The sequence below is a fragment of the Dermacentor silvarum genome, chromosome 4 (assembly GCF_013339745.2).
Source record: "Dermacentor silvarum isolate Dsil-2018 chromosome 4, BIME_Dsil_1.4, whole genome shotgun sequence".
NCBI classification, from domain to species: Eukaryota; Metazoa; Arthropoda; class Arachnida; order Ixodida; family Ixodidae; genus Dermacentor; species Dermacentor silvarum.
In genome coordinates this window covers 66,002,510-66,029,970 of record NC_051157.2, presented here as the reverse complement: position 1 = coordinate 66,029,970, position 27,461 = coordinate 66,002,510, and the positions used below count along the sequence as shown (strand labels likewise).

Here is a 27,461-nt window from a genome sequence, read left to right as displayed (position 1 = left end):
AAGATAGGCCACGGGCAGCCGCACAATCCGCAGTTAATTGCTGTCAGAGTACAACGCCGCCCCGCCCGGGCCCCCTCCCGGCCTCTTGCTTCAACGCAAACTAAGCGGCAAAAAAAAAAAAAAAAAAAAAAAAAAAAAAAAAACCAGCCCGAACGAAAGCTGTGAGCACTCGCACTCACTATGTACCCATCGCAGATCACTTTCAAGATGGGGCCCGCGCTGCCGCGCCATACGCAGCAGACGCCGGAGAACGCCCACCCTCTCCCCCCCCTCACTTCTCTTTCCTGCTCCCACGGTCCTTGCGCGCGACCGAAAACGGCGCGCTTCCTCTCCCCTTTCCTCCTCTTGCGCGCGCGAGATTGAGCCGCCATCGTCGGCTCACCCTCGAACGCTTTGAGCTGATTGGGTGGTTGAGCCCGACGTCATTCAATTTTGCTCAACCAGCCAATCAGCGCGCACGCCTGAAAGCGAAAAAAGAAATTTCGCCTAGGCGAACGTTTCAGAATACGGCCCCTGGACTTTACACAAAACATCACGGCGACGACGACGGCAGAAATGCGCCTGGAGTGTCCATATAACTGTTATCGCAATAAAGACAACCCAGGGTTGATAGCGGCTCTCTGGGTCTGCGGTGACATATGGTGACCCAGAAATTATGTTAGCGCGTCGATTGGAGAACATTTTCCTCTATCATTCATGAGCGTTGGCTCGGGAATATACAGGGTGTTTCAGCGAACACTTTCAAAATTTATTTGAGGTTGCCCGTGGCGGATAGCCCAATTCTAGTTAATTAGCTGGTCTACTGGACGAGGCGGGCATTATTTGCGCAAAAAATTGAAATGCATAATTACCTGATGGCCCATATTGCTATTTACAAATTGTAGCCGTGGAGTTCGCATCGCGGATCCACTTGGAACGAATTCTCGGGATGACACCAGTTTCGAGATATTAATTCCCGAACTTTGCGGAGAAATGCATTGATGTTCCAGTTAGTTTCTTAACAACACGTCGCTTTATACATTAAAGCACAAAATTACCTGGAACGCCAATGCATTTCTCCGCAAAGTTCGGGAATTGATATCTCGAAACTGGTGTCATCCAGACAATTAATTCCAAGTGGATCCGCCTTGCGAACTCCACGGCTACAATTTGTAAATTGCAATATGGGCCATCAGGTAATTAGTTAAAAACTTATTGAATTTTTGTTAATTAGTCGATTATGCATTTCAATTTTTTGCGCAAATAATGCCCGCCTCGTCCAGTAGACCAGCTAATTAACTAGAATTGGGCTATCCGCCACGGGCAACTTTTAAGAATTTTTGAAAGTGTTCGCTGAAACACCCTGTATAGTTATACGAAAGAAGAACGGGAACCGAGGGGCTCGATTTTATTAGTCGTAACCACATAAAGCCAACAGCTAGACAACGAAGTCAAGGAAAGCATCGGGGAAATTAAGTGTGGTTGAAATTGGAATGTAGAAAAAAATCATGAAAAGGGAAATGAAAGTGGACGAAAAGATGTCGCCGGCGGGAGCCGAACCCACAACCTCCGCATTACACGTGCGATGCACTACCAATTGTGCTACGGCGACGGCCATCAATTAGTCCACTAACTTGGGTATTTATGTTTACTAGATCTAACCCTAGGAGTGTTAGCCAGCGCCACTCAGAACCATGGTGGGCGGATGTGGAACATCCTTTTTAGCCCGATGGCGTCACGATACACGTGATCTTGGGAGAGCAGGCACGTGGCTAATAAACCCTCGCATGCTACCTAATGACATCAAGGCTGCCAGATTCGAGACCCTCGTAATGAAATACAAAAGAAGAACGGGAACCGAGGGGCTCGATTTTATTAGTCATAACCACTTAAAACCAACAGACAACGAAGCCAAGGAAAGCATCGGGGAAATTAAGTGTAGTTGAAATTGGAATGTAGAAAAAAATGAAGAAAAGGGAAATGAAAGTGAAAGCCGCTCGACGCACTCTTCCATATTCTAGTACGCTATAGCTACCAAGCCTGCTTCTACTACGCGCTTTGTGTTTGGTTATTCTCTGTTTCATCGTTTTGAAGTGCGCTGCCATATTCCATTATTTTATCAAAATTCAGATTGGTCTGCTCCAAGTTGCTCCAAAAGGAAATTTACTCTGCTCCAAGCTGCTCCAAAATGCAATTTTGTCTGCTCCAAGCCGCTCCAAAACGCAATTTTCCTTGCTCCAGAAATTGCTCCAAAAATGACTTTGGGCAGTCCCACCCCTGTAATTGCAAAACCATGCGAAACAAAAATGTGGCCTGTTAGATGAATAGTGAAGCAAACTTTGTAGGGTGCCAAACATCTATATGGAATTACTGGAGTTGTCAAAAACAAAATCTCTCTGTACATTGTTATAGGACTATATGGTCCCCTACACAGATAGAACCAACTGCATGTTAATATGTCTGTATTCGTTCATTGTTCCTAAAATAAGACCCATTTAGCAGGTGCCTAAAGCAATTATCCATCCAGGTGCCAATTAAATTGCAGGGGGACATTTAGAAATACCAAAACTACACAAGTAGTTTTGCCTTGGTGGTAGAAGAGCATGCTTGGATGCAACACAAAGAAGAGGTGCTTGGTGCACATTCATTTTTCAGTCTTATTTCTCGTGGCTTCATAAAACAAAATATGTGTAACTGGGAGCGGCTTGCATGAAATGCTGCAACAGCAGCGCCATAGCGTTCTGTACCCAGAGGAATTAGGCCGTCAGCGCAACTGCATTTCCCTTCCCCCAATATGGAGACCTCTTAAGTCTCATCTGGTCGAGCAGGGAGCACAGCAGAAGCAAAAGGTGTGAGAGACTGAAGCAGCTGTCGACAGAACACACATCATGAGCTGGTCAGAAGAGATGGCACTAAGAGAGAAGAGGTGAAAAGCAGAGGTTAACGAAAGTATCTGTAAGAGACGGTGCATGATGTGGCGCTGTATTCCTTTCGTCACAAGCAGCGCATCTTGTCAACAAAACGTCCTGTGGCCATCCATGGCGTCGTCACTTGTTTCGTTTAAATGTAGTTTTTTTGCAGATGCCACTTCTCTTTTGCCGCCTGGCTGCTGCTCCTCCAGCAGCGCAGCTGGCTTCATTTCAGTAATAAGTTGTAACCATCCTAACTACCCCAGCTTGTTAATATGCGATCAATTTGTAAACACACTGTACTATATCTGTTCAAATTTGGGCTTTCTACCCAGTTCCTGAACCATTTGAAGCATGTTCAGGTCAGTGGCGCACCGACGAGGGGGGGGGGGGGGGGGGTTCGGGGTTCTAACCCCCCCCCCCCCCCCCCGCACGCGGCTAGCCCCACCAGTCCAACGTGGACCTACAGTGCTCTGTTCACATTGTCATTACAATTCGGGAGGTGGTTTGAGGTCGAATTTACCTGATTAACAAAAACACTCTATCATTTTCTGGTATTTATTCATCCACTCTTAAATTACTTTGAGTAAAATGCTGAAGAAATAAACATCGTGATCATGCTTGGTGCCATTATTATAATTATTACGCATTTTATTTGCTGTTGGATTCCTCTGGCTGAAGAAAGGAAATTGCATATTATGCGAGGTGCTTGCACCCCCTCCGCCCCCCCCCCCCCCCCACACACACACAAATTCACCCCCCCCCCCCCCCCTCCCTGACAGGGATCCTGTGTGCGCTACTGGTTCAGGTGCTACTACTACGGACACAACCACCCCTTGATCGTTTTAATTGCTGCGTTTGGTATATAGTGCGAAGTGGTAACAGTAGGACAATTGTCCTACTGTTAAACAGCACTCGTTCCAGCTGGCCCTTGTTAACGAGTGTTGTTTAACAGTAGGACAATTCTCGTTAACAAGAGCCAGCTGGAACGAGTGCATAGCAAAACTGTGCAAAATAGCTGGTCATTAACAGATTTGCATTGTTCTCTATGCTTCCCATTGCCCCAATCCTTGCATCACTTGTTGCTTACAAACTACAGGCTTCATTTGCAGGCGCCTATATGCTTCGTTTTTCGTGTGGTCACCCTCTACAGACTAATCGTGGATCTCATGTGATTCAGCTTCCTGAAATGGGCCTGACGCACCGTCTTGTTAAGCCTAAGAACTTTTGCTTTAAAATAAGTAACGTAAAATTTATGAATGTTTCCAAATCGCCAAATTCTAAAGTGCCTCTAAATCATTCAATCGGTAGTAGCGACGGGTGGTGTGTACGAAGGGCAGGGACGTAATCAACGCGAGCACATCACTCGCGCTTACTGGGAATTACTAGTTCCACGTGTTATCTATATAGTCTTTTCAGACGGGAATAAAGGACAAGCTGCTTCCTTCAGTGCTTGCGCGCGAACGACCCCGCACATCTGAGGCATCGAATACCTGTTATTGCTCCGTTTCAGTGCGGCTATGAGCCGCTTGTACCCTCTAAGAAGGTTGTAAGGTGCTGGGAACCCCGCACATATTTATAGGCTAGTCTCTCGTTCGTTAAATTAAGTTTAAATCGAGGTGAAGTGCCATTGCTCTAAGCGCGCGTATGTGCAAGGGTTAAAAAAAAATTGTGCAGATGCAACGCACATCTTGCAATGTGTCGGCATGACAAATCGCTCCAACAACTTCAAAAACCGTTGCACTGTGAAACGGGTATAGTTATCATCACCATTAAAGTGTATACTGAAGGCATTATATCTTAGCTCCCTGGATCACTAGCGCTTGTAGGTGGCAGCCATATTTTGCCGAGGACCGCGGGAATTGGCGAGATAGCGCTCCGCCTTTTCCCCTCGCCGCCAATGTTCGCTTCTCATGAGATTAGCTAGCTGCCGTGCTCCCTCAAGGGCTGCAGAAGATAGCGCCAACCTTTCCTTTTCTCTTAACGAACCACTTAGTAGTCATTAAACCCCCAGTTTCTACGGGCCGCGTCGACGGACGGTGGATGGGATCGAGGTAAAGTAGTGCCCTTGCTCTAAGCGCGTATGTGCAAGGGTTAAAAAAAACATATGCAGGTCCAACGCACATCTTGGAATGTATGTGAAGCGATGCTTTCGTGAAGCGGTTAACCAAATGTAAGTTTACCACCATTTAATTGCTGCTTTCTGGCCGAAAGTAAGCTGGCGCGTGTGTGTCCGTGCAAAAAAAGAAAAGAAAAATGGTTAAAGCATCACTGTTGAGCCGGGGGATCTGATTGAATCAAATCGATTACCATGCTAAACTTATTGTCACCCTTCCTACCATAGTTTTCTTTTATTCGTTATTTCTTTTTTAACCTATTATTAATTATTTTTTTCTCCTCTCACAAAATCTTCCTTTCTGAACTCCAGTGTTCTAATCGTTAATTCCCTTGTTTTTATACACCGAATATAACCACCCGATTCATGGCCAATCCCCACTGTGGGTATGCGCCACAACCACTCAGGTCAACAACAGCCGGGGGATCGAGTTTAGATCCCATCATCGGGCACATAATTCATTTCTTGTTTTGATGAACTATTCGGCCACACAGCAGAAAAGTCCGAGAGGGTGCGAAAAGAAGGTAGTCTTTTCAAAAAATGTGTTCGGAAGAAAGTTTTCAAATGTTGCCACCACCATCTGTTCTCAACTAGTGTGGTTGTGGCTTGAAAGGAAGTGGCTAGGGGGGCGGTTGAAAATGGTTTTTCAGGCTTTATCTGAAAAGTGTAAACTGACTTGGAATCGCTGGTAAAATAATAAAATAAAAAAAATACGAGCCGTTGCGTTAGGAATTTCAATTACCTTCAATTAAACCCCAAACTTCAAAACATTGCCAACGTATTACTCGATCGTGACGAGGGCTCCATTTCATTTTTGTGCCCGTTAGTAGATTTACATTCGTAAAACGCATTACGCTCTGCAGCGCGTGCACAAGTGATCTACTGCAAAGGCGCCATAATAAACGTTGCTTACACATCCGTATTAACTGCCCCCTATTTAAGCGCTGCCCCCAAATTACATCTAACATGGCTCCCATTTCCACCAAATATGTCGACGTCAAGATCAGTCAAGATTAACTCTATGACACATAGCACTGAAAACGTAGTCCAACGCTGCATGTGAAATGCAAATATTTCAAGAAGAATGCTCCCGTATGTTAACGATCTCTACAGAGCTATGACATTTAGATTACATAGTATGGTTTTTCTGGACATTAGCCAAAGTTAATTCTTACCAACGCGGTTCGTAATTTTCGTTCCTCACTCTCCGGAATGTTTGTAATAGTAATTTTTTACAAATCCTGATGGTGAGGATTATTATTGGAGTTTATAGGCGCAAGGACCAGATGTGCCTAAAGAGCGCCAAGGCCATGATAATAGGCTGTCATTGGTATATGTGTACAAATACTGTCCTTAAAGCACCCGCTGTTTCAGTTAGGTATAAACAAGGTACCTTCTTCACCGATAAGACAGGTGAAAGGTACGAATCTGATCCTCGGTGAGAAAGTGAGCATTCAGTAACCTTTTTCTAAGGTCATGGTTAGCCTACAGAGTTATAACTTTCGGTGCATGTTTTGCTCTGATTCAAACACATCTGGAATGCCCTCCTCTTCCGTCAACCAAACAAACTACCATTGAACCGGCTGCTTCACGCCGACCATTGCCGCTAGGCCTGCCTTGCGCATTGGCGATTGAACGGAAGGCCCAACCACACGGGGCTAATCGCACACGTTTGCGCGCGTTTGTCCTACGCGTCTAACGAGTGGAGACTTACGATCGGCCAGCGGGGGCAGCCACCTTCGAGTTCACCTTGCTTTCCGGCTATCGTTTCGGGAAGCTGAAAATGCGTCCCACGGGAAAGACCAACGGCGATACCATGGCGAGACACGTTTCGACGAATACGTGGCTGCTGGATGTCACCCGGCCGCCGACCACGACGCGGGACCAAGGAATGCCTGGGAAAGTGCGTGCGACGCTTCCCCACGGCCGCTGCTAGCCGCCAAGGCCGTTCGACAAACGAACCCGCTAATGGCTGGGCCATCCCAGAAACCGAGCCGCGCCAGATTGGGTTAAGCGTGATACCTCCCGTCTACGAGCGTCCCCTCCGTTCTATGTGACAGTGAGCCGTGTACGCCCGAGGCTACTTTTCCAAGTGTGTTCATTGAACAAAGGCGCTGGAGTGATTATGCGTTTACCTCGCCTTCAAGGCGAAATCTTCGCTGACTTTCGACGCTCCGGTTGGAGGAAGGTGTGCCCGCAGGTTTCCCTGGCCTAGGGATCTAGGGAGGACAGAGCGCATTTAAGCGGACGTTTGCGGTTCATCTAGAGTTGTTGCGTCCCGAATCGGCAGAACGCATTCTTTCGTTGTTCCCATCGAAGCAGCCGCTTTCATCAGCGTCGCCCAGACGGCGACAGTGCTCCACTCCAAACGTCACGGGCAAACTGGCATGCCAAATCGGAAGTGAGCAAACTTTGGTTGTTTCCCTCGAGGCAGCCGCTTTCATCAGCATCGCCCGACACCGAACGAGACGGGCAAACAAGCGCCCCAAATCGGCAGTGCGCTTCCTTTGGGTGCTTCCCCCGATGCCAACCCCTTCATCAGCAGCCTCCTACCTGGCGACGCGGCCCGACACCGGCAGTGACGCGATGACAAAGAAGCTCACTTAGAAGCGACCGACCACAACCGCCACCGTTCGTGGAAGCGGGGATCAGCACGAAGGCCATTCTCCCGATCCTGGCAAGATGACCGTATACAGGAGAGCAAGAAACCAAGTCACCGACTTTTGTGGAAGGAGTGTGAACCCCTTGTTTCCGGATTGCCTCGTCCTTGCTTCGAGGGTTGACATCAGAGGCGGAGTTTGGTGAACAATACGACGCCTCTGATTGGCCGCACCAAGGTCATCTAATTCCCTGGTGTAGGGAACTAGGGAAGACGAACTGCTTAAAAGAGGCCTGGGAGCTCTGACTGGAATCTGACTACTTGTTTCAATATGTAAATAAACATTTCTCTTTCGCTCCTACTCCAGGACGTACCCATCCCTGGCGGATTCCTGACTTTAACTCAACCCCGAGGCGCAACAGAGTGCTCTCCCTTCTGCTCTAAGATGTCGCTTGGTGCTCTCCCAGAACGATGTACTCTGCTCAGGTGTAGTAGCGCTGATATGCTACGATGTACTGCGCTCCGTACTCCGGCCAGTACGTGTATCCTCATGTCCTGTAAATAAGTTTGCCTTTCCGATGTAAATAAACCCCCTGTTCCGTTTACCCTACCTCTCGACCTCGTACTCTTCACGAACGAAGCAACCCTCGTCAAGTCTGCTCGGCCGATGGCGTGGGCCCACTTAGCCTCCGTGTGACGCCTCGGTAGCGTAGGTCAGCTACCCGTTACGAGACGCACCGGCGGCGTAGGCTAGAGAGCGACCCTTTGTGTGACGCCTGACTCCGAGACCACGACTCCCAGCTCCTACAAGACACTCAGGCGGAGCGTTTGTCCGATGCTACTTGGCCACAGCGCCGGTATATAGTGTGAAGCTTGCTCGTGGCGGACATGTCGCACGTATTTCAGTAGCACTAAGATAAATGGCTAATGGAGTGCGGCTCACAATCGCCACAGCGCTGGCGAGAGCTTCCCATCCGTTTGAACTGGTAGCTTCCTCTACGCCCGTTGACTTCGCAGTGGCGGCAAAGCCACTGCAAAGCAGCTGTGGAAATGCGCCATGACTAGTACCGGTAGCCCAGCTGTAATTTCTGTCACGCCCTTGCGATTTGGAACGCCAGAAGCACGTATGGTGCCCTGCTCGTTTAGAGGAGGTACGTTGGTGCAGTGGCTGTTTTGTAATGTGCACTGCATTTCATTGGCGGAGGTCGTGGTGTTAGTCGGTATGTAACACATCACCGATTCCGGTATTCGCCCGTGCACTTTTCAAGAAGGTCAGTGTTTCAGCATCACATACAGAGAGAAATCGTAAGCAGTTAAAGGGCATTTTAAAGCATCGCAAAACGGTTTATGAATATCAACATCACCATAAAGCATTTCAAAGCATTATAATTGAGCAACAAAAAATGCCGCGGTTCAACGTGCTATTGCACTGACTCCTGGAATGGTCTATGTACAGTACGGAGCAGCGATTGAAGGGCGACTATGTTTGGAGGGAATTAACACTAGGGAAAGAAAAAAATAGTTTTTTTATTAATTAAAGCGAGACGCAGTTAGATGTATTCAATGAAAATAAAGTTCTTAATCCATTTTATATACGCATGGCGAGAAAAGATACAACTCTATTTTACTTGATCATTATCAATAAATACCTTTTTTTCACCGCCCACCGTGAGAGCGCCCATCGATAGCGCCGGGCCTTGACGCCGCTATCACTTGCAATGCAGCTCTTGGAGTGTGTGGAAAGGCGCGCTCGTAAAGTTCACCTGTTACAATACGCCCCCCTCACATTTCGTGGTGTTTTGCATGTCGACGTTAGTCTGAATTAGGTGACGCGGGTAGTTTTATTGTTTCTTAACCTGTGCAGTCAAAAGTAGTGAGTTGCGACCGTCAGATACTTGTTTACTTTAGTTGTTTTCGTGTGACAGCGCTGGTCGACGGGCTTGGCGTCCGACGAAAGGACGAGCACTCTACGCAATTTGGGGCTTAGCGTCATCTACACAGATGGCGCTACGCCCCACGAACCGCCGATAAGCAGCCATGTTTTGAACGTATGGGCTTCTATGGAAGCTTCGCTACCAGGTGTATTTACCTTGGGCATACTAACTAAATTAACAAGCATGGTGTCACGTCTGCACAAGCAAACATGAGCACATCTCACTCGATGACCGCGGAAACTCGCTGCCAAAACGCTGGAGTGAGGAAGCGCAGCAGCAGCAGCGAGCGAATGAACCGTCGTGTTGCCTCTCGCATCAAGGCGAATTAAGCCGCGAAAACACAGCGCACGGCGGCTCTGTCCCCGTCGCACATGGCTTTCAAATTGGGCGGCCCGGGCGGGTGGGCCGGGCGGGCGCGCGTGGCCGCACGGGGACCCGCCCGGAGTATAGAACGCGCTTCCCCCCTCCCCCCGAGCCTTGCGCAAGTGCGACGGAGGACCACGCCCTTCCTCCCCGCTTTTTCCTCCATTTCGTGCGCGAGATTGAGCCGCGCTCGCCGGCTCACACCTCGCACGCTTTCACTCGCACATACAACATACGGCGCGCGGCAACGATTTCATCGCCCTTGGACTTCAACGGAACCTCACGTCGACGCAGATGGCGATCGACGGCGACGGAAGAAATGCGCCTGGAGTGTCCATATATTTGCTATCGCAATAAAAAGTTAGCTGATGTTGACAAAAAGTGCATGATTCGATGGCGGTTTTCAAGTTGACAGGGTTGACATGAGCAGGGTTGAAGATTGTTCCACTCGATTACTGCCTTGAAAACCAATTAAAGGCGCATGACGGTGCGGGCACGGGAAGGGTATATAGCTTTAATATGGCTGATGCTTGAGAGATGTGATGAGCTGGATTCATGAGAGAACAGTTGGGTAAGGCATGAAAAAAAAAAAAAATGATACAGGGAAGCCTTGCAATTTTGCGGCGTATTTGAAGACCTGCCAGATATGCTTTTTTTATTGTTAGTTGCGTGAGTAGTGTAAGAGTAGCCAGAATATATGTATCTCATGGCGCGGTTTCGCGTATTAATTCAATAATATCGGTTAGAACCTTCAGCGGGATCCCAGACAAAGCTAGCATATTCTAATTTGGGTTGGATTAGCGTTTTGTAAGCTAGTAGTTTTACAGAAGGGGAGGCCTGTGCTAGATTCCGTCTGAGGTAACCTAAAGATCGGTTAGCGTCTTTAGTAATCTTGGTTATGTGCGCTTCCCAAGTCGTGTCGTGCGAGATATTAATGCCTGGGTACTTTGCGCAAGGGTGTGATGTCGCTGCCATTAAAAGAGTTGTACGTTGTACGTTGGAGTCTCGCAGTCTATGCAAATATACCAAAGATGTTTCGTTAGTATTGCAAGCATTAACCAGTCAAGATAACATTTACGTAATTTCAGTAAATCGTTTTGGAGAGCCAGGTTATCGGTTGCGTCAACGATCGGGTAAAGAATGACGCAGTCATCTGCGAACGGGTGTATCTTTCAAGTAATATTATTGGACAGGTCGTTAATGTAAATTAGAAAAAGGAGTGGACCCAACACAGTGCATTTCATGCATGAATCGGCTGTCGATTACTCAGGAAATATTTAATCCAGTCTCGTACAAGGGGATGTAGGTTAAGTCATGAAATATTTAATAGCAAGCGCATATATGTGTAAATTTGTCGAATGCCTTTTCAAAATCAATGAAGAGGGTGTGAACGGGTATGTTTTGATCAATGTTAGTATGAAGGTTGTGAAGAAAAAGTGCGAGTTGAGTATCTCATGAAAAACCTATTTGAAACCCATATTGACTTGGATTGAAAAAATTAACGGAATATAGGAGGTTGGTGGTACGGATGTAAATGACATGCTCCGCGATTTTCGAGCAAACACTGCTTGATGAAACTGGGCGGTGGTAAGAGGAGCCTTCCTTAGGAACTGGAACAATCTTACCCAACTTCCAGTCGTGAGGTAGGGTGTTGCATGACATGACTGTTAAAAAATATGAGACGACATAAAACTTGTTATGCATTTAGTATTTCTAGGCAATAAAGAGTTGATACCACCAGGGCCAGTGGATGAGGATAATTTTAATGAGTCAATTATCTTGTAATATCATCAGGGGAAAATGTGATGTCTGACATAATGGTGTGATCAAAGGGTGCGAAATGTGGGAGGCCATTTTCGAGTTCTTTAGTGGAGACCGAACAGAACATAGAATTGAGTGTTTCCGCTACTGCATTATTAGGAACGGGTTTACCGGTGTCGTCTTCAAGTTATATATATTAGCTTGTTTTAGATTGATAATTTTCCTAAATTGTTTAGGGTAGAAAAACTGAAAGCTGGACGAATTGGTAGCCGGGGTATATATGTAATTATGTATAATATTTTCCTGAAGTAAAGTGAGTTGCGAGTCGGCGCTTGCCTGCAAACTACCTGTGTCCTTCCGTTTTTTTTTTTTTTTGTTTGTTTGGAGTTAGTAAGCAAAAAGTTAGGCAATGTGAATTTGAAGAAAGAATGTTTCGTTTGAGCTAAAACAGAGTCAAAAACCTTAGCGGCAGTGCGATACCTCTTCTACGCGCGTGAGTCCCCGGAAAATTTAGCTTGCCTGAAATGACTATTTTTCTTATTTTTGAGCCTTCTTAACTTACAAGTAGAGCAGGGTGATGTAGCTCGTTCCTTTACGGAGGCCGTAAGAATATATATTTTTTAAATAAGCCTATGCCTCTCCGATTTAGAAGGCGACCATGCAGTTTAATTCAACGGTGCGCGAAGAGAAGTCAACGGATGAGGAATTTCTATACATTACTTTTTTTCCCTAAAGTGTTATCATTTTTGTAGCTAGGGGGGAACGTTTGTGTTTTCATAGAAAGGATCCCTGAATGGTTACGCGGTCGCTTATTTCATCGTAATAAGTGAGAGGAGCCTGAGGAGGTTGTGTTATCGGGACGGGGCGTTAATATCAGGTCAACGATGCTGGATGAGTGCGTACTTTAGTAACGAAGTTACAACTTCAGTTAGGTTAAATGTGCGGCACGTGTTAACAAAATTGCAGGGTTTGTAGATTCAAGGGCCCTCAGAACTCATTGAAAATAAATGTGCTCCTTGAATTCCTTGAAATCTATGAGATTGGGGGCGACTTGTGAACATCCAAAGTACCAAGATAGAGAAATGTAGGGAAGTCAATAGAGGACATTCTCGGTTGGCTACCCTATATATGAAGGGGGGGGGGGGGGGGCAAGAGGGAAGAATAGATAAGAAGGAACTAGGCAGTTTTAAAGTAACAAACTGCACATACGTGCTACTCCATGGACATTGTCTACTGGGAAACGATCCTAGTATTTTATTCTGAGAGTTTCACTAAACGATTGGCAATGCGGCGTGTCCACAGCCACCAACTACAGGCTGTTTAAATCACCGTTGCCATCGTGGAACTAGATCAAGCGACCAAGCCGTGCCACCATTTTGTTGTTTTGCTCTAGTTGGTTCACACCGCAGCCATCACGGCTCCATTTTCGAGCCCTAGGTTCTAGAAAGCCTGGCGATAAATACGTTTCAGCCATTTTACATTAACACAACGTGTATCTTTGGATGAAGTCAGACACTACTAACCATCATGCCAGAAAGCGATTGACATCATTACAAGGAAAAGTTAAAAAGTTACCTGAAGAACTTGGAGAGTGTCCAACTCAGGCAGCAGCTGAGCTGAAAGACACTGCTGCTAAGTAGGGGCAGATTTAACTATTTTTCATAGTGTACGTGCTTGTGATTGTAATATTTATGCGATGCGTTCTTTCACTTCGTTTCTCCCATTATCATCCCCCATTGTGACCCTCTTTCTTCCCCTCTTCCCTTCCCTTACGTAGAGTGGCAGGCCAGATACTGCATTTTCCGGCCGACCTCCACATTTTCCAATCAATAAACCACTTCTTCTTCATAGTGTGCGTGTACGAATAAAGTTTGTTTCCCCTGCCTTGAATTTTGAGTCAAATGTTCTGTAAGAAACCCTGATTAAATTACTCGCAATGTTGTATTTTAATATTGTCAATGAAGGATTGGACCAAGTAGTTGAAGGGAAGTTAAGGTCGCCGAATACACAGGGTGCTAGCGTGAGTATAAGTGGATCCGACGCTATGTGCTGCAGGGCGTCGCGGAAATATTCGACTAAAGACGTATCCGAGTCAGGCGGGCGGTAGCAGGCACCAATGACGATGGGGGCACAGACGGCCTTGCAAACGCTATTTCGAGTGTTGAGAATATAAAGCAACAGGGGTGCACCACAAGTCGCGATGAGCGGCGTTAAGAACGCCTCTTCCTCGTCTATTCTGACGGTCGCGCCTAAATATATCGAAATGAGAAAGAGAAGGCAACACCTCAGAGTCGTCGATGAATGTCTCAGTATACCTCAAGTTGGGAGCCAGATGACTCGATGACACTGCACAATTTTTCGCGCTTAGGTAACGCGCTCCTGATGTTAGTGAACAGAGTATAGTATAAGCGGGAGGGAATAAAATCAACGCGCTTATTCCTTTACTTCCAACCTTTCGCATCCCGAATTGTGCCGTTGTCTATGGTTCTTCGCACGCGTAATGCGAAGGTTGTGGGTCGGTCCCCTTCGGCGACAATTTATCTTGTCCGCTTTCATTTCCCTTCATTATTTTCTCCATCTGAGTTTCCTAATTACCCCTATGCTTTCCTTGGCTTCATTTGCCTGTTGGATTTCTATGGTCGTGATTAACAAAAATCGAGCACCCCTTAGCGTTGTGTTTAATAGCATACCGCCGTACTCAGTTGCACAGCATCGTAAATATAGTTGCATATAGCGTGCACCTGCTTCGCTAAATAAAATGCGTTTAGAAGTAGCAGGAAGACAGGGGGCGCTTCTTTCTTCCTGTTTCTTATCTTTTATTTTGCATCACAAGTTTGTTCGTAGAAAGCTTTGCTTTAAACGTCGTCGGGCAACCAGCTGCGTCGTATGCCTTCTTCGAACAATCGGTGGCTTTAGAAAATCCCATCCTGCCTGTACGAGGAGCTTTCCTCTTGTCTGTGGCTTCGCCCTTCGTGCATGCAGTGTGGCCGCCGGTTTTCCTCGCCTTCTAACACGCGATCATTCACTCAGCGGACGAGCTTGGCTGCGTCCGGCCGGCCGCGCCTCGCCTCCGTGCGGTGAACGTTACGCGCGCGGTATACTCGCGATTCTCCTTTGCATGCCGAGCCTACCAGGGAAGATAAGAATATGGCGTGCTGGTAGCGTCAGGCGTAGTATGGTCAGCGCGTTTTGTGTGTCTCCTTGTAATAGTCTGGGAGCGCGGGAAAGAATAATGAAAATAACCGATAAACGTCGATCACCATATCGCCATGTGTGACACTGGGACATTTCAAGTCTCGTTTTGTTACTTAAATTCCCATATCGTGATTTATTATTTAGAAGCTGAACCACACATTATTGTTGTGTCTGGTTTGCAAACCTTTGTCGCGTTTCGACGTATGCCTCGGACTCGAGCAGATGTCTCACCCAGGCGTGGAATGCTACATGTCGTTTGGGAACCGGTGCAGACCAAGGAGAGGTTACTGCATAGGAAGGGTATGGCAACACATTAGTACTATGTACGCTAAAGTGCCGGCAGTATGACTCCCCCCCTTCTCATTGATCCGCCAGTGCTCAAATCCGATTAGATCTGGCGCGGTGGTGAGGGTGGACTCGTATCAACAGGATTTCAATAGGGTCTAGCTGCTTTGATTAGGAAGCCTCCAATTTCGTAATGCCTACCCTATAATAGACCGCCTGTGTCGGGTCCGCCATCCATTTAAAAACAGCAGCCCACGAATGATAAATAAGAAACCACCAACACTGAGCGTATACGGTCATCCAAAGAAGGATGGTTGTGCTCGTACCCGCCGCCGCCGCCGCATGACAAGGCGCGGCTGCGGCATGCAGAAGAAGAAGAAGAAATGCCCGATTCTAAGAGTACAGTGTGTCACTTTCTCAGGAGGAGAAATGAAACCTAAACGCCACGGTAGGAGCTGACCTCTTTTTTTTTCTCTCTCTCTTTTTGTGAGGGGTTAACTTTTATTTTGTAAACTTGCGTCGTTCCACAATCGATATTTCTGCTAACATAAGGATCGAAAGAAGACGCCGATCACTACGCTTGCGTACGAGCCACGTGCCAGACGTGTCCGTTGACAGCCATGGAGCAATGGCCGCGCCTTGAATGTCCGTGGCGCTGCGAATAGACCGGCCGCTGGCAAGGCGATCCCTCCAACACCAGACAAGGACGCTGTTCTCCACAGGCACCTGCTGCGATCCGCCTGAAGATTCCGTCAAGAAACTCGTGCCGTGCTGATGCTTGCTTGCCGCTTGAAGACACCGTTTCTGCCCAGTGAAAGATGACGGTAAGCTGACTGAGCTGCCAGAATCCTTGATCGCTCGATGGGAAGAGCGCGGACTGGAAAGAAGTTTCGCGTGGACAAGTTTAGCACAGCTTAGAAACGGGAATTCAAGTCGCTGCTTCTGGAGAAACTGCATAGGTCCGCCTGTCGAAGGGAGCGTCCTCTTGTAGCCCGTCAACCAGATGATCAGAGCCCGCCACGACAACAACGAAAGGAGCCAGCATGTCCCTCCCGATATCGCAGCTATACAAGGGCCCGCTGTTGCCGCCGCGAGACCTGCGGACTCTGAACTGGAAGCTTGCCGGCAACGTGCCATTCATCGCGACAGTAATTTTGTGTTACATCTACGTCGTCAAGTTCATCGGGCCCAGGTTCATGAAGGGGAGAGAGCCTTTCAAATGCCTGCGGCCTCTCATCATGATCCACAACGCAGCCATGATCTTGGTCAACGTGTACTTCTTGTTCGCCATCGGATCCCGTACTCACTTCGGCGGCGGCGCCAGCTTCTTTTGTCAAGGGCTCGATCGCAGTGGTTCCGTGAACAGCTTCGAAGTTGCAGATCTTCTCTGGTGGTACTTAATGGTTCGTATAATCGACTTCCTGGACACTGTGTTCTTCGTACTCCGCAAAAAGGACTCGCACGTCTCTGTGTTACACGTCGGCCACCACGTCCTGGTCGTGTTCACTGGCTGGTTCGGCATGACCTACGGGCCTGACGGTCAGGCCTTGCTCATGATTCATGTGAACACATTTGTGCACGTCGTGATGTACACCTACTACTTCTTGACGCTGCTGGGACCACGCTTCCAGAGCTACCTTTGGTGGAAGCGCTACTTGACTCAGCTTCAGATCGCCCAGTTCATCTTCATGCTGGTTCACGCGCCAATACCCTTGTTCGTCGACTGCGGCTATCCTTTGGCGCACGTGCTTGTCATCATGAGTCAAGTGGCCTTCTACTTTTTCATGTTCGTGCGCTTTTACGTGCAGTCCTACCGGAAACGCTTGAAGAGTGCCTGAGTGATCTTCCCCGCTTCTATCGCGCCTGCTGCGACCAGTACCACTGCTACAGCTGTCTTTCTTCTTTCTTTTTTTTTTTAATCGCGTTACGGTCCCGCATTGTTGTGTGCGTTTTGGCCTCTGTGAGCTCGGACATCGACCTTTGTGATATTAAAGCAGACCTGACAAAGTGCCGCGAAATAGTCTTGCATGAGAACATGATGAGTGGCAGTGCATGCTCGGCGTACAACCCATGAGAAAGTGAGCTGTTCAAAAGCTAGTTAACTACGGTTGACGCGAATGGCTCGCCCACTCTCGAAGCTCGAAGGTCGCAAGTTGGAACATTCTGTTGCTCATCAAATGCATTCCTTGCTGCCATCTTCACAGGAACCAATGATGCATCAAGTTTTCAAAGATATGTCATGAGTTTACGGATGGTCGGTTTGCTAACGCATTAAAAGAAGAGTGTGCAAACTACCAGGCTTTGAACCTCCGGATGCCGGGGTAAGGATGCGATAAGCTGTCTGCACAAGTGGGCCCCTTAGCGTAGCAGTGCCAACAGATGTCGGAAGAACGAAACTATGCCGTGCTGATCATAGTTGGGCAGACTTCCTACACAAACCACAAAACAACATGAATTGCACAACCAGCTGCAGCTACGAAACATTAGTTGTCATGGTTGTTTACTGTCTCTGTGTGAGGTATTTTCTTTTTGCCTTGCGCTTCTGCTTTTCACGGTGGACAACAACGCTGTGCTCTTGAATCATGTGTCTTGAACAGTGAAGTGGCCTCGATGATCGTTTCTTTGGTGCTGTGGGGGAATTAGTGTCAGTCCTTGCATGTAAAAGTTCAGGACAATAAATCAGGTGGCTCAACTTTCTTCGTCAGACGCGTTTTGCTCGCGAATCGCTCCGTTTATCTTAGCAAAATCACTCCGCTTATCTTAGTTTCTGCTTTGAACAGGAAACATAGCAGTCTAACGGACCATGTTTGGCCTCCTGTAATCAAGTAGTCATTTTTATTGACAAAGATCGCGATCTTGGTTGGAGCGGAAAGCCGCGCGAGCACTGTTGCGAGAACTGTTGCGTTCATACTATTGAGAGGTTTCAATGATTCATTATGGAGTGCCGTGTAGCCCAGGGTGCGCGCGCAGTACTGTTTCTTGCTTCCGTCCCGTTACCGCAAACTTGTCCCGTTTCCAGTTATCCTGCACAACCTTCTTTCTCCTTGACTCCTTTAACAGAGAACTGCGATTATTTGAACAAAACGAACCCGCAGTTTAACTTGAAATGTGAAACAGTGACAGCGATGGCTAGACCGATATAACGTGCAGTATAACAAGGCGGTAAAATCAGTTTCGCGATATAACTATATGGGCACGACACTGCCGAGCTCGAGCCGCGCTTGCAATTCACATCCAACTACTCGCAGGGGCTTAACTAAATGACGGTGCTTGCAATTTTTGTGTGTTGAACAAATCTTAGCCCGCCGTTTTCTGCGTTTCGCCTCCAACGGAATCCGCGGCCGCAGCGGTCAGGAATCGAACGCGCGACCTCCTGCTCAGCATCAGAACACCATAGCCACTGAGCCACCGGGTAGCTCAGATGTGCAGATCCAGGTTATGGCTGGCTCCTTAACGATTCAAATGCGAAAGCGTTAATATGGGGGGATAAAGGGTCTTTGTGAGGTGAAGTTGCGGCAGGAAACCCAGGGGCAATGGAGAGCAACCCTGTCAGGAGAGGGAAGGCAATCGCCAAGAAAACCGCGGGAGTGCGGCTGCGCGTCGGGATTGGCTGGGAATGAGCGATGACGCCATTCCATGTGACCATCTCGCCTCTCGTTCTGTTCGGGCTTGGCATGCCAGCGTCACCTGGAATAGAAACATTTACAGCGAAGCTGTATACCTTTACCAGCCAAGGAAATTTTCGTGTCGTCGTAAGCAAAAAACGCCAGGCTAAAATTTGAATACAAACAGCATATACAGCTCAGCACTCGTTTTCAAAGAAAAACCACAAAACAAGCATCAAAACCACATGATGGATGATAAGGCGCGTGTGAACAATGGGAACACACTCCGAAGCGTTCCGGTAAAGATTAGGTTTGCAGCTGCTTCGAAAGGGGTTGAGATCATCCAAAACCCTCGTGAAACCAGTGTCTCTGGTTTCACTCTTTGTAGAGCCACGTGTGTGAATTCAAGTGACGTCACAATGGGTAATCGTTGTGGGTGTCGTTTACAGCGCTCCTTCTCCCGCGTATGTTTCATCATGCACCTTGATGGTGCACGAGACCGACGGGAAATCGTCGACGTTAGCACCCAGTAAAATAGATAATGTGCTTTAGCGTGACCTTTACTGCCCGCTCCGCTCAGACGAGTGCATTGCACACAGCCGCTCGGCAGGAACGCTGATGTTATAGTGTGCGTGCGCAGAACGTACATGCCTGCAGCGGAAGGTGGTTGAACGTAGCGTTGACGGTGCGTCCACTGCGCGTCGTCTGTGCGTCCAAACGCACTCCGCGTCTCTGAGACCCTCTGACCCTCCGCGCTTGTGCCGCGCATGAGCCGTCCATAACGGGACACCATGACAACGGCGGTGAGAGTGCTGACGGCGTAAGTGCGCCTCGAGCGCACGTATAATTGCTATCGCAATAAACACTTTCGTGTTAAAAATCAGGCAAGTTTGCACTCGGTCGCGCAAAGCTTAGGCACAGCGAAGCTTACTGGCTGCTACTGCTAGGTATGAACTTGGTTGCTGGTAGGTCTTAACTTGGTTTAACTTAACTACGCACGTAGGGAAGGTATTCTCGAGCGATCATTTTCGGAGGTGCCCTCCCTTTCGCGACATTTCGCGTGACTTGCGCTGGACGCGTCGGCGCCTACGAGTGACAGCGTTCCTGGCATGCCACAGACGCAGGCAGGCTAACCAAGGTTGGCACATTGCCAAGAACGCTGCTGCTTGCCGACGCCGTACGCGTTGGAGGCTAGCTAGCCGCTCGATATCAATCGGCCAGCTTCGCTGTGTCTTGAGCTTTGCGCGGCCTAGTACAAGCTTTCGCCTGGCTCAACGCGCCGCGGAGAGAAGAGAGGCAGGGGTCGGGAAGGCAAGAAGCTGGCGAGGAGACCGCGTGCATGCGGTGCGTGCGCATGCACGCGGTCTCCTCCTCCTCCACCGGGTTTCCATGGTTACCATGGCTACGCACCACAATTACGACTGGCTTAAACAGCTTCGCTGTTAAAAATCACATTCTATACTTGCGGTCAACTTTCTGTGGCTATGAAGGGAAAGCTAAGGGCGCGTGACTGCTGCACACGTGCTGCCGCGCCAAGTAGCCCGGCAGCGTTTGACAGTGCTTTTGGTTGCTCAGAACAGGCGCTGAATCGACGCAGCTTCCACGTGCGATGGTTTTGTGCCCAGACCTCGTTTGCCCAGACGCGGAAGGGAAAAGCCGCAAAATAAGTAAACCTTTACACTCAGTGATGTGTTCTCTCTTATTTAACTGTTGCTAATAAGGTGTTTATGTTTTCTCTTCCCCAGTCTAAACCAACGTGGATTAAAAACGCGGGACTCTTTTCAGAAGCGCTCTCACTTGTGCGCGCTTTGCCTCCGTAGCTTTCCCTTCATATCCACAGAAAGTTGTCCGCGAGTATAGTAGCAATACTCGTACGTCAGAAGCCATGCGTCATTTTTATCGCACCTACTTCAGTTTACACACTATTAAACACGACCGCCCAGCTAAGAAGCGCTTCTTCATCTCAGCGATTATATATACATAGTTTGCACGGACGTCATCGCGGACGCCATCTTTGGGTATCTGCAGGTCGAGAAGGGGCGTAAGCAAGGAACATGACAGCATGGCAGCAACAAAAAGCGTGTCTTGCGTCGAACGTCAGAGCGATAACAATGATAAACCGGTGAAAAACAATCGCCTTGAGAAAGCAAAACAGTTTGCGCTTGATAATACGTTGCACTGACGTCATCGTAGTCGCCATCTTTGGGTACCAGCGCGGTGAGATATGGCTGCGTGACGTCACATGAAAACTATCTATAGGAGGGTTGCACTCTACGTCATCCGCTTGGGGCGCTAGCGGTGTCCGCGGCTGCCGCCATGTTTCAGGTCAGCATCCCGTCTGCCCTTTCGCGACGGCGAGCAGCGGCAAGCGGTTGTGTCCGTGGTATGTCTCGGTGGGCAAAACAATGAGATTTAGTGCCTACGCGCATGACCTCCGGGGGTCCGGAGAAAATTCGTTAGGAGTAGAAAGTTAATCTTTGCGGCGGCGTCTACCCATATATGACTACGACGGCAGCGAAGCAGTGTGCGACGTGAACCTTCTTCCGCGTGTGGAGTTCACGGACATAAGACTATCTCGTCCACGGCACAAGTTTCGTGACCAGGGACGAACTAAAGGCCTACAAATCGATGGAGGCCCGCAACTATGTCACAAGTGGAAGGGTGCAACAGCCACGGGTGAGGGACCTCGGAGACGGCCGCCGCGTCGTCGTCGTCCGGATCAGTTTCGGCCATTGCGTACGAAGGGCGTCCTGTGAAACGCAACCAGCAGCGATGTCACTGCTAATATGCTTAGCGGCCTACTTTCTCAACCAACCAGAGACGTAGCCCGCGCTCGCCTACCGATGCGTAAACAGTTGGTAACACGCCGCAGCTTTACACAGCACCTACCCAGAGCAAAACCGCTCCGTCAAATCTTGCATATGTTCTGCAAACTTAGCGAAAATAAAGTATTTGCCACACAAGCGATAGTGATTTCTCGAACCGTCCAAGTCTGTAGTTATTACTTTACCGCTAATGGGGGAGGGCGCTTAACCGACTGTTTCTTGAGCAGCAGCCCGTGACGTAGCGCGCACCCGTCTCCAGCTGCGTAGACAAACGTGTTTAACACGCCGCGAAAACTATAGCGTTTCACGGCAGCTTAAAGCAAAATCCGATCGCTTTGATATTGCTCGAAAACATACCGTGAATGAAGTGTTTACTGCACATGAGGTAGTGGGTTGCAGAGTTGTCCAAGCCTCTCCGATTGATACGCCGGAGCCATTCCGCCCTTCGACGCTCTGTGACCTCTGTCGTATGCTTGCATTGATTGACGATGACTTTTGGGATGCAGAAAAAGCCGACATCGGAGGCGTTCTGATCTCCGGGCGTCTTTTTGCTGTGGTTGTTGAAACCAAACACGGCACAGTTCACCATTTTCACTGAAGACCTACCACAACTCCCGGGCTATCGTACTTTGCTTTCCCCGCGCATAGGTTCGTCCGGTTGCCGGGCGACCCGAATCATGGCGGAGCAGTCGTTTCGACGCTGGCGCCATCTCGGGGACACCGCAAGAAAACAGTTTGACGTTCACCAATTTCTAACTCGTGCGAGTGTGCTACCAACAGGGCGGCCTCCCGCCGTGACCGGTTGTAAACCGCAATAACGGTGCTGCAAGTTCTAAAGTGACAGCAGATTCGTGTGCACTTGCGAGTGATGTAACATGGTTGAGTCACAAGTGCAGGTAATACATGACTGAAAATCTCCAGAGAAAGTGCACAACCTGAACAGAAAACTGAATAACGATTTTTTTTTTCGGGTTTCCGTTCAGTTCCGATTGGTAGCTGGTAGCTAGTAGCTCCATGCTGGTAGCTCCCGATCAACTCCACTTTCGCAGTCGCGCCGCACGCAGGCAGCACGTGATCACTTCGCCACCCGCTCTGCTTCACTCTATTTCTCGGCGCGCACTGTGCACGTATCGTGTGACTCTGTTTGCGTGTGCGACTTGTTTGCGCCGACACCGACGCCGTATTTTCTGCGACACGGGACCCTTAACGCTGTCGCGTTCAAAAGTGTGTGGTTTAACGTCCAGAAACTGGGGGCACAGGAGGCTATAATACGTGATACGTGCTGAACCTCGCAGAATGTACGTTACGTGAGCGTTATTGGATTCTGCCTCCATCGGAATATATATGGCCGCTGCGGGAGGAAATCGAACCTGCGAGCTCGTGCTCAACAGCACCACGAGATCGCCGCAAATCTGAAGCGGTAGAAGCTAGTCGTGCTGCGGAGACGCAGCACGACGAACTCAAGCAAAGGTCTGCAGGCTGTCCGAATGTGTAAGCGGCGTCGCACATCGCATGCTAAATAGCTTTACACAGATAAGGGGTGAGAAAAGAGCGACGGAAAGAAATACAGGCATTCCGGTAGAGAGGATAGAAAAAAGAACTGGTAGTAAATGCACAAGGTTAAGGATATTGACACGTGTGGTTGCTTATCTTTCACCGGCTAACAAATGTTAAACATTATCGCTCGGCGCAGGACGCGCCTGCATGTATCGGAAGTTTCTCGAACGTTATCGATGCTTCTATCCGTTGTGTGTTGTCACCGACGCTTATGTAATCCGATTGTATGAGTGACGCGAATTGTCTAGCACTTTTTGGAAGACACGCGCGGGATACGCGTATGTTCTGGAAGGTTGATGTATAATTCATACTCTTCGCGTGACAATCGGGCGAGTTAGTCGTGGTTTATATGATACATGTTAGCGCAATAAAGACACAAAACGTTGAACAAGACAATTCAAGCGCTCAACTTCCTAGTTCAGCGCTAGTCTTTTTCTCTTCTACATGTGTATATACATTGCTGTGTCAAGTAAGCGTGACTAAATATCTCCTTGCAGAGGTTCACGAATCCGGACTCATCGAACTTTTCGGGAACTTCGGCGGGAGAAGCGACGCGCGAGATTGCGCGCGAGCGATCCACGTGATCGATTTTTACATTCGATACGTACAGTTGGTCTATAGAGAACACTATAAAGAACACTATATATATATATATATGTAGTGTTCGTTTAGTAGATAATGATGTACCATTCGATATGCTTTTACTGATAGGACTGCATAGCCTATGGAGAACTCGATCGTATGCAAGACCGAAATGCAGAACGAACAATTTCCTCAAAATCGCATTTCGCTCAAATGATTACGCGCATAAAGGACATTTACGATCAAGAAGAATGTCAGCTGGATTGGTATCCACTTTTTATTAGGCGTTTAACTACACCTTTCAAGTTTTTGTTGTTATGGAAGGTGTTGCTTTGTGTGATGTTTTCTTTATATGGACCGCTCGTTGACGTGTGATTACTTATGTCCACCTCGTGCTCATATTATTGTAAATAGTTCCTGTACACAGATCATTTCATTCATTGTAATGAATGCCAAGTTAAAAAAAAAAAACGTGGTTGTTCAGTGGTTATGGTGTTGGACTGCTGAGCACGAGGTCGCGGGATCGAATCCCGGCCACAGCAGCCGCATTTCGATGGGGGTGAAATGCAGAAAACACCCGTGTACTTAGATTTAGGTGCGCGTTAAAGAACCCCGGGTGGTCCAACTTAATCCGGAGTCCCCCACCACGGCGTGCCTCATAATCAGATGGTGGTTTTGGCACGTAAAACCCCATAATTTATTATTTTTTAAAAGATCGCTAGTGTTACCTTTAGCCTTCTGATGTTCACTGACGTGCACCGAAATCTTGGCGCACGAGGTTTCCCATTCCGTTCCCAGGAGGACGCCAACAGCGCAGAGCCACCGCGACAAATGTACGCCATCAAGGTGAACAAAACAACAGAAGCGTTATCCGCATGCGTCTAGCGTTTCACCTTAGGTCTGGCTAACGGCATAATGATCGAAAGAAGGAAATATTCCGACAGAACCCATCTCACGATGGCTATCGACCTCATTGCGATCAGCATTCAAGCAATGTTTAGCGACACACAGTATTCCTCAAGATACCTTCAATTACAACCTGTGATGGTCATTCTGAAAAAATTCCTTTGCTTCTGTTTCGTTACCAGTTGCACGGATCCCACGCTTATGTGGGAACCGTCGTTAAGCGAAGCTCTCTTTGATGTCTGCGCGAATGTTAAACGTAAATGTTGTTTAGAACTAAACGCTTGTGACGGAAATGTTTGTACATAATGACGCAAGTGGAATGTACTTTTACGCACTTCTCTGCAGCCGCCTTTTTGAATTTTCTGTTGCCGACTTCGTCGCTTCTTTGTAGCTCAGCACTGCTCGCTCAGTGTACGCTCATGCAGGATGCATGCAGGACAAGGGACAAGAACAAACATCGCTCAATGCACGCTGAAGACCCTGTTCGGGTACATACCAAATCTGGGGAATTGGCCAAGAAGGGGCACATACCCATGGAGTGACCCAGGCTGTCACGCGATAGCGGTTATATAGTAGCACACCAAAGTGGGATTAGACTCCTAAGAAAGTGGGATTAGCGTCATAAGACGTGGCGCAGGCGTTCGGGTGCTGCGACCCAACTCGCTTAGGTGTAAGGCAGAATGCGATGTTGGGTTGGTTCATGCTTGAAATGTGGTTCTGGCGCAACGAAACGAAGAGGAAAGAAGAAGGACTTTTCTGTCCTTTCTTCTTTCCTCTTATTTTTGTTGCGCCGGAACGACATTTCTAGGTGTACAAGGCGTGGAGGAGGAAATGTTCGCGTGCGCAATAATACGACGCGTACCCGAAGCCAGTTATTGTCGCGCGCATGAAGCCATTTGCGTGTGTCGTCCTCTCCCCTCTTTTCATTAGAAAATACAAAGATAAATAAAAGGAGCACGTTGTATCGATTTAATACGGTGACCTGTCGGGTGACGGCTGACCTCAAACTCCATGGACCTTGCAGGAGATGTCGGTGACACTCAGCTCAAGAACAAAAGGAAAATATATAGGTTATAAGCATCCTGCGGCTAAAGTGCCGGAAAGCAGATATTTCTATTTTCTTTCCGGCGATCTGTATGGCGGAAAACGGTGAGCCGCCCGCCGCACCCTTGAAATCAGCGCCACTGAGATGAAGGCCATCCGCGGGGACTGTGTCGGCGACACGAACGCGCCGCGGTTTGCTCCGTTGCACCGCGCCTCCAAAGATCGCCGAACGGTGAGCGGTTATTTGGCCCAAGTTGGGGCACCGCTGAGCGGCCATGATATGATCTGATCAGATCCGATCTGGCCTGCCGCTTCGTTTATTCACGGCCACTGGTGTAAGAGCTTGCGAGCACGTGAGCCGCGTTACGTGGCACGGGCAGCCAGAACGCCTTGGAAAGTCAACTGTCCGATTTTGCCGTGCTGCAATGCATTCCGATCAGCTCACGTTATTTCCACGATGTTATGCCTCGCAAGTGTGGTGACGCGCGCTAGCAGATGAGCTCGCATTGACCAGTGCACGCAGAGAACCATCTTGTTTGGAAGTTCGAAGCAATACCATGCAAAGCTTTTGGTAAACAATTCTGGCAGTACTCATTTCACGATGAATGTCGATCGACGTTCAGGCAATTAGCATTGAATCAATGTAGGGACACACCGTACTGCTGAATTCTTCAACTTCTCTGTATAGTCGACTTGTTGTTGTTGTTGTTGCCTCAGAACATGGCGACTTCTTCAGTTTTCTGTTACCGACATCTTCTTCACTTCTGTGTAGCTCAGCGCTCCTCACTCAGTGCACGCTCTGTTCGCTTGATTTCCTTCTTCACACTCGGCTGCTTCTGATGCTGACCCCCCCTCCCCCCGGCTTCTTTCTAGCCGACTTCAACTTTTCTGTTGCCGTCTTGTTCACTTCCTGCCTCTTGTTCTGCTTGTCGATCCGGGCACGTACTCAGTGGTTCTACATACCCATTCTGGATGATTGGTCAAGAACGTTCACGTATCCAGTGTCACATTCCCAGTTGCACTTACCCAATCACCCAAGTGGTCTATTCGGGCCGATAATTAGTGGACACACGAATAGTGCGGGAAGTTCCCAACGTATGCTAATGATGAAAGTTGCTCAGCGAAAAAAAGATTAACTTTAAAAAACCACTGGAATGGGTTCGGACGTGGGACTAAGTGAATGAAGCACTAAAGGATGATGGTAGAAATAGTCATGAGCATGACTCAGCAAAAATGGCAATGACAGCAAAAAAAGCTTAACGCTCAAAAACCACTGAAATGATTTCTGACGTGGGTACTAAGTGAAGGAAACACTAAAGGATGATGGTAGAAGTCATAGTCATGAGCATGACTAAGGCTTTTGCTTTAAGGTCTGTTAGGCGTAACTAGAGGGACTCCTGAGGACTCATGACATGAATGTCATGACATGCGCGTCATATAGGTCATGAAACAGCCGCCTAAGTCTTGGTGCTCTCATGGTCGTTTCGTTAACTTGGTAGGCTCCCCGCACACTGCTTCGCATGACATCGCTCCCCACATGGCGTGGGATCTGCCGGCTTTTTGTAATTCCATCAGATTCATGACCAATCCTGCAAGGATAGTAATTATGTGTCATTTTTAGGTGAAAGCTAAGCCAAACAAAGCCACTTCGTAGCACTTCGAAAGACATCGCTAAAATGACGCCAATCGTCATCATTAATATTGTTTTGCCCTCTTCCACGTGCCCTCTTCTTTCTGTTTAGGTTTTGTCTGAGGCGGTCGTATCCATTTTTTGTAATCGAGGAATCCTTCCAGATGGCCT

The 27,461-nt window shown here is 48.2% G+C and overlaps 1 protein-coding gene and 1 non-coding gene across 2 annotated transcripts; one reads left to right on the top strand and one right to left on the bottom strand.

Moving 5' to 3' along the window:
- Positions 1-1,518: 1,518 nt before the first annotated feature.
- On the bottom strand, positions 1,519-1,591 carry Trnat-ugu (transfer RNA threonine (anticodon UGU)). The gene has a single exon. It is a non-coding gene; the product is annotated as a tRNA-Thr (tRNA).
- A 13,959-nt stretch (positions 1,592-15,550) lies between these two features.
- LOC119450180 (elongation of very long chain fatty acids protein AAEL008004) lies at positions 15,551-17,779 on the top strand. The gene has a single exon (XM_037713556.2). The coding sequence runs from the start codon at positions 16,185-16,187 to the stop codon at positions 16,977-16,979; it is 795 nt and encodes a 264-aa protein (XP_037569484.1). The 5' UTR covers positions 15,551-16,184; the 3' UTR covers positions 16,980-17,779.
- Positions 17,780-27,461: the final 9,682 nt, after the last annotated feature.